Source organism: Gouania willdenowi, chromosome 24 (assembly GCF_900634775.1).
Source record: "Gouania willdenowi chromosome 24, fGouWil2.1, whole genome shotgun sequence".
Taxonomy (NCBI): Eukaryota; Metazoa; Chordata; class Actinopteri; order Blenniiformes; family Gobiesocidae; genus Gouania; species Gouania willdenowi.
In genome coordinates this window covers 3,388,070-3,394,069 of record NC_041066.1, presented here as the reverse complement: position 1 = coordinate 3,394,069, position 6,000 = coordinate 3,388,070, and the positions used below count along the sequence as shown (strand labels likewise).

Sequence of the window (6,000 nt, the reverse complement as noted above, 5' to 3'; positions counted from 1 at the left end):
GTATGCATATCGGTATAATGGAACTTCGTAAAAAAGTTTCAGTCCTTGTCTGATATTATCTAAAAAAAATCTAAATCAGAAATGTAACTAGTCTAAGTAAGCATGGTCAAGGGTTGGATAATCATCTCCCTTCAGCCCCCAAATGTTTTTCCTGTTGATTTACCCTCTGTTACAAGTCTGTTGTTAAAGTGTTGGCTGATTCAAAATATTTTTTTTCTCTGATTATGTCTGACTAATCTCAGGTTTGAACTAGCAGAATAATTCTGACTGCTCACAGTATGATTTTGCAGCTCTGCCTGAACCATCAAAATCAGTTTACAACACAAGACTAAAACATATCTTAAAATAAATCAGTCTCACTGACATTCGTTAAATTATTGTGTCTAAAAAGTTATCGGATATTATAGCGTGTTTAACAGAAAAACTCGTTCAATTGACACGTCAGCTGATTGTTTTCCCACAGTGCGCATGCGCAAAGATAGACCATTACTTCCTGTTTACGTTGGACGAGTGACGCCATGTTGATAACAAGCTGGGTTTCCATGATCGATTTTCGCAAAATAAAAGCGATATTTCTAAATGTCTACAAAGTATAATTGCGCTTAGAACGTGTTTTCATTTAACGTTGTTTTGGTCTGGAGCCCCGCAACTTCCGTGAAATCTCATCCCGCGAGACTTCGGCGCAAGAAGACGGACGCTCAGAACCTCCTAATAACACTCCGTATTTATTTATTGTTTAATGTCTAATGTGGCAGTGATAATGGTATAACGTTAAGAAATGTCCTGGTCCCCTCTTCTGTCCACAAGTACTGTGTCAAGTTTACTCGGAGAGAAGTTGTCACGTGACCAGGTACGTCACGTCCTGTGACCTGTATTTGCGGAAAAACTGTTTCCATACCTTTGCTGCACGTTTCAATATCGAACTGAAATAATTCCTCAAGAAAACGTAAAAACTTTTTTTGCGATATTTGAGGGTGTTTTCGAAGTTTGGGTGTTTCCATTTCCAGTTTTTATTGCGCTATTTAGATTTTTTCGCATTTCCCGAGGGCAATGGAAACGCAGCTTCTACATTTAACAGTTTAAAACGCTAAGTGTGACATTTCCAGGGCCCACTCTATGCTTTTTCTGTTCCATTTATTTGTCTCCTGTCACAACCAAACGGTGTGAGCCGTCTGCTGTTGACCCTAGCGTTAGCCTGGCTGCTAACTCCAGCTAACGCTAAGTAGGTGGAGTCCGCTGGGCGTGAGATTGCTTGTTAGCCACAGAAAGTCCACCAGAAGCTGCTCCATTAGGCTGGCACGCATTAAGAATGGAGAACAAGTACAACCTCAAGAGCCCGGGTAAGTCTTCTTTTATAGTTATAATCTACCATTGTCCCGCTGCTGTCGTGGAGTTAGCTAGTGTGACAGTGTCAGCAGCTTCATCACCTCACATCAAAAGTCTTCTCCACTTCCTCTGTATGCTGAGTTGTTCCTTGTTCGCCTGGTGCTTATGTAATAATGTCGCTTAGACTGTGATCGCATCTAATCTGTCTGTGTGTACAGTATTTACAAATATTATTACTCCATGTTAGGTTGATCAATGGCAATTGAGACTTTAATAAAACGCATAAACTTTTAATAAATATATATATATAAACTAAATAAAAATGTGCTGTCTAAATTAACACTGGTACACATCTCATTAGGGGTGGGAGAAATAATTGATCCATCGTCTGACGTTCTGACATAATGGATCCATACACCGTGAATAATGGATTATTTAAATGGTAAATTACAAAAAATACTGTAGAAGAAATGTTAACTGATATTTTAAATGCTCTATGGTTGATCTGCTGATTTAATTTACAAGATTTAATCAACTGTATACTAGGACTGCCAGCTTTGGTCGTTTAGTCAACTAATTGGTCGATGTCTTCACGGTCAACCAAGATTTTCATTGGTCGAACAGACTTATTAAATATGCAGGGACTTTGAATTTCAATTTCAGCATTAAAAGTTGTTCATTATTTGCAAAATAATAAAATTACAGTGGGTGACATAATGCAGTCTACTGATATATATATTTTGTAAGTAGACAGGCTTTTTTTCCTGTTAACTCTCGCCGCTGTCAATTGAGCATATCATGCAACGCCGCTTGTGCTCAGTCCACATGCATAGCAAACGGCAGCATTAACCTGACTCTCATACGCACGCTCATCCTGCTGTGCAAAGAGGATCCAGTTTTGAGAAAATGAAACATTACATTCTAGACTGAAGCAAATGTGACTCTTCAGGGCCACTCGTGTGTGGAAACATATCAGGGCAGATACCCCAGCTCCTTCTGGCTGCAAAGTGGCTCCTCATCCATGCCCACAGAGTGCCGAGCGCATCTTCTCCAAAGCGGCCTTTAATGCTCATTTCCGAATTTTTTGTTCATCCGTTCACATTACCATTTCAAATGTAAATCAGACTCCAGTGTGAATGGTTTGTGGCTCCAATCTGACCCGTGTGCACATTGTCGCGTTTGTCTCAGAGTTTTTGTGCAGCGGAGCCTGAGAATGAATGAGCAGGTGCAGAGGAGGATGTGGAAAAAGAAAAAGATACAAATATCGTGTGTTGCTTCTTGGTGGTTGAATACAGACCATTTATGATATGAACCTCATTCAAGCTTTGGCCCGAACTCGAAACGGACACTGACGGGTCCGACAGACATTAGGTATTTATATTTGTGCCCGACCCAAAACCTACTTTTTCCTCATACAAATGACATATTTACGTTTGTTTTAGTGGTAAGCCTGCTTTTATTAACACTTAACAGACAACTGTTTATGTATCATCAGATCAGCGCACGGGGAAACAAGTGCACATCAAACACACAGGTATGCTAGAGATGGCTGTAATTACATAATTCACATTTCAAATATAAGGATAATCCATGTTCTTGTGACAAAAAATGAATGATTCAACAGTGGATGCTTCAAGCGTGTCTTAATTCTGTTTCTCTGCTCCGATCAGAGGACAGTGCACTGACAGATGCAGCACGGCACCTTTTCTATTTTTTTAATTTATTTATTTTTTGGTCAACTAATTGCTACCTGTGCCATAGTCTTGGTCGACCTACCATTTTATTGGTTGTCTACAGCCCTACTGTATACAATATATAATTTAGAACAGCCCTTTTTGTTTATTACAACTAGGTAAAATTTTCACCTGTGTTTATTTATTTGTTTGTTTGTTTTTCAGCAGGATTACATAAAAAGTGGACCATGTTTATTCATACGGAAACTTATGAATAGACTGCCAGTCTATTCATACGGAACACCCCTCATTGGCTAGTTTAGGTGACCTGATAGGTGCACCACGTGACTCATATTTCTTATTAGCTACCCCGCAACCCTTTTATTTTAGCCCTAAACCATAAAATGTATATTCTTTTATGTCTTTTTAACCTTAACCCGGGGTTTCCACTGGATATGTCTCCGCTGCACCGATCCGGTTTTGTTCAACTATTCACCATAGACTAAAGTGGAAACCTATCAGCTCTGGTGGCGCGGTGGAGATGTAACGCAGCGGCGCTGCATCCAGTGGAAATTGGGGGTTACCCTAAACCAGGAATTACCCTAAAATGTAATTTTCTTTTCATATATGTATTTTTAAAGGTGGAATTTGTTGTGTTAAATATGTTAAAATGAAAAAATATATATGACAAAAGTGGGATTCAAAACCACGGCAGCGGAAGCAAGAATCCTTGAGTCAGGCACTTAGACCACTCGGCCATCCTGGCACGGTGAAAACACACAGGCACATTACGCTTACGTAGAAAAGATCCGGAAAACGTACGTTTCCGTATCAATAGTCCCGGCGTCTATTGAAACGTCTCCGTATCAATAGACACTTCGTAAAAAGTATGTTACAGCTTTTGACAACGTTTTAAACAAAGACAGACTTTATGCTACGGAAGATTCCATTACATTTTAGAGGACATCTGAATCAATATATTGATTCTGGATCAAATTTAAAAATAAAAAATCCCTATCTCTCAATTGGTGAAATTAAAAAAAAAATTACATCTCAGTTTGTAATTGACCAATCTTTATTAAATCAGTATTGTGCATTGAACAGTGATATTTGGGGGTATCCAGTTTAGATGGATCAATTCAATATGTGTTGTGATGCATTGACAGTTGACTTATAATCAAATCACTATCTCTATATACATAATCTAATTGTGAGTTGTCTGAAGAGTTCCACTTCTGCATCTCAGTAGCATTTATACTAATAACCTTGTATGCAGTCAATGTTTTCAGATCGTTTTTAAATGCAAACACAATAGTTTTTAAGACTTGTACATTATTTTGTGTTTAAATTTAGAAAACCTGTAATCGACAAGGAAAACAGTCGGTTGTTGTATTGTATTGGTTTATTTGAAAGGGGACAGTGCAATTTCATATAACCTATGAACAAACATGGTTAAAAAAAGCCAGAATTAGCCAGGAGGCTATTTTTCATCTGTAGTCCCCTGGCCAAGATGTAAAAAGGCAATAAAATACAAGCATGACAATACATGTACAAGTCAATAACAACAATGACAGTACCAGTTACAATATTAAAACACACAAAAAACCTGTTACAATATTAAAACACACAAAAAGCACGTGTTCAAACGGCTACGTTATCTAGTACAATACAATGCAGTGCAACATGCTCGACTTTTAATGTTGGCAGACGTACATGTTAATAAGACAAATTTTCAATTTTTTTAATAAAGGCCTTGTAAGTGGTTAGCTGTTTAACCTCCTCAGGTATTGAGTTCCACTCAGCAGCGCCCCTAACTGACCAGGCCGAGCGACTGAAAGCACTCCTGCGCAGAGGGATGACACAATCGCCTCTTACAGAGCCTCGAGTGACGCGCTCAGAGCTGTTTCTTTGGCTGACGAACTCTGCCAGAGGAGCTGGGGCCAAGTCATGTGTTATTTTGTATATGAGACTCAAATCCGTAAATCTATGGAGACTGTCCCAATTTAAAAGGTGGTACTTTTTTAGAATTGCACAGTGATGATAGTGCCTTGGTTTTCTATCCAAGACTTTAATGGCTTGTTTGTATAATGTTTCCAAAGGTCTTTTTGCACTCTGACTAGCCTGAGACCAACTTGTTAGGCAGTAGTTAAAGTGGCTGAAGATCATGGAATGTAGAAAAATTATTGCAGCTTAAGTTGACATTACATTTCGGATTGAGCGGAAATTTGCTAGATTAAACTTGATATTTTTTACATAATTTGTCAATATGGGCTTTAAAGGAGAGGTGAGAATCTATTACTAACCCAAGGTATTTGTATTGATTTACAATTTGTAATTTTTCTCCAGCAACTAGTATGTCAGGATTAGATGAGGCTCTATTGGTTTTACTAAAAAACATACCTACAGTTTTTGAAGTATTTAGCTGCAGGCAGTTCTCCTGCAGCCAGGAAGTGACAAGAGTCATTGCTTTGGTAAGTTTATCTGCAACAATATCCTTGGAGCGACCGTGAACAAATACAACGGTGTCATCTGCATACATCAAACATTCAACTTCAGAGCAGACAGTCGGCAAATCATTAATATAAAGGCTAAATAAGAGGGGCCCTAATATTGAGCCCTGAGGAACCCCGGTGGTTAGCCTAAGAGACTCAGACTTGCTGTTGTTAATTAATACAGATTGAGTACGATCATACAGGTATGATTCAAACCAGCTCACAGTGTCACGAGAGAAGTTAAATTGTGAGAGCTGAGAAAGTAGAACAGAGTGGTTTACTGTGTCGAAAGCTTTCCTGAGATCTAAGAATACCGCCCCTACTACTCCACCCTTGTCAAGAGAAAATTTTATTTTCTCAATAAAAAGGCATGTAGCCGTTTCAGTGGAGTGTTTGGATCTGAAGCCAAACTGCATGGTGTGGAAAGAGGGGGAGCTACTGTTTAAGTACTGGACAATCTTCTCAGCCACCCATTTTTCTGCAACTTTGGAAATGGCTGGAAGAATGCT

The 6,000-nt window shown here is 38.8% G+C and overlaps 1 protein-coding gene across 4 annotated transcripts in view; it reads left to right on the top strand.

The window, feature by feature from the left end:
• The first annotated feature begins 299 nt into the window (after window positions 1-299).
• The window catches only part of ube2j1 (ubiquitin-conjugating enzyme E2, J1), a 100,744-nt gene continuing 95,043 nt past the window's right edge, over window positions 300-6,000 (top strand). For 2 of the 4 annotated variants that reach the window (XM_028440177.1, XM_028440175.1), the window contains exon 1: window positions 857-1,340. In XM_028440177.1, coding sequence (XP_028295978.1) covers window positions 1,310-1,340 — 31 coding nt within the window. In that variant the 5' untranslated portion in view covers window positions 857-1,309. The other 2 variants (XM_028440178.1, XM_028440176.1) reach the window with 2 other exon arrangements.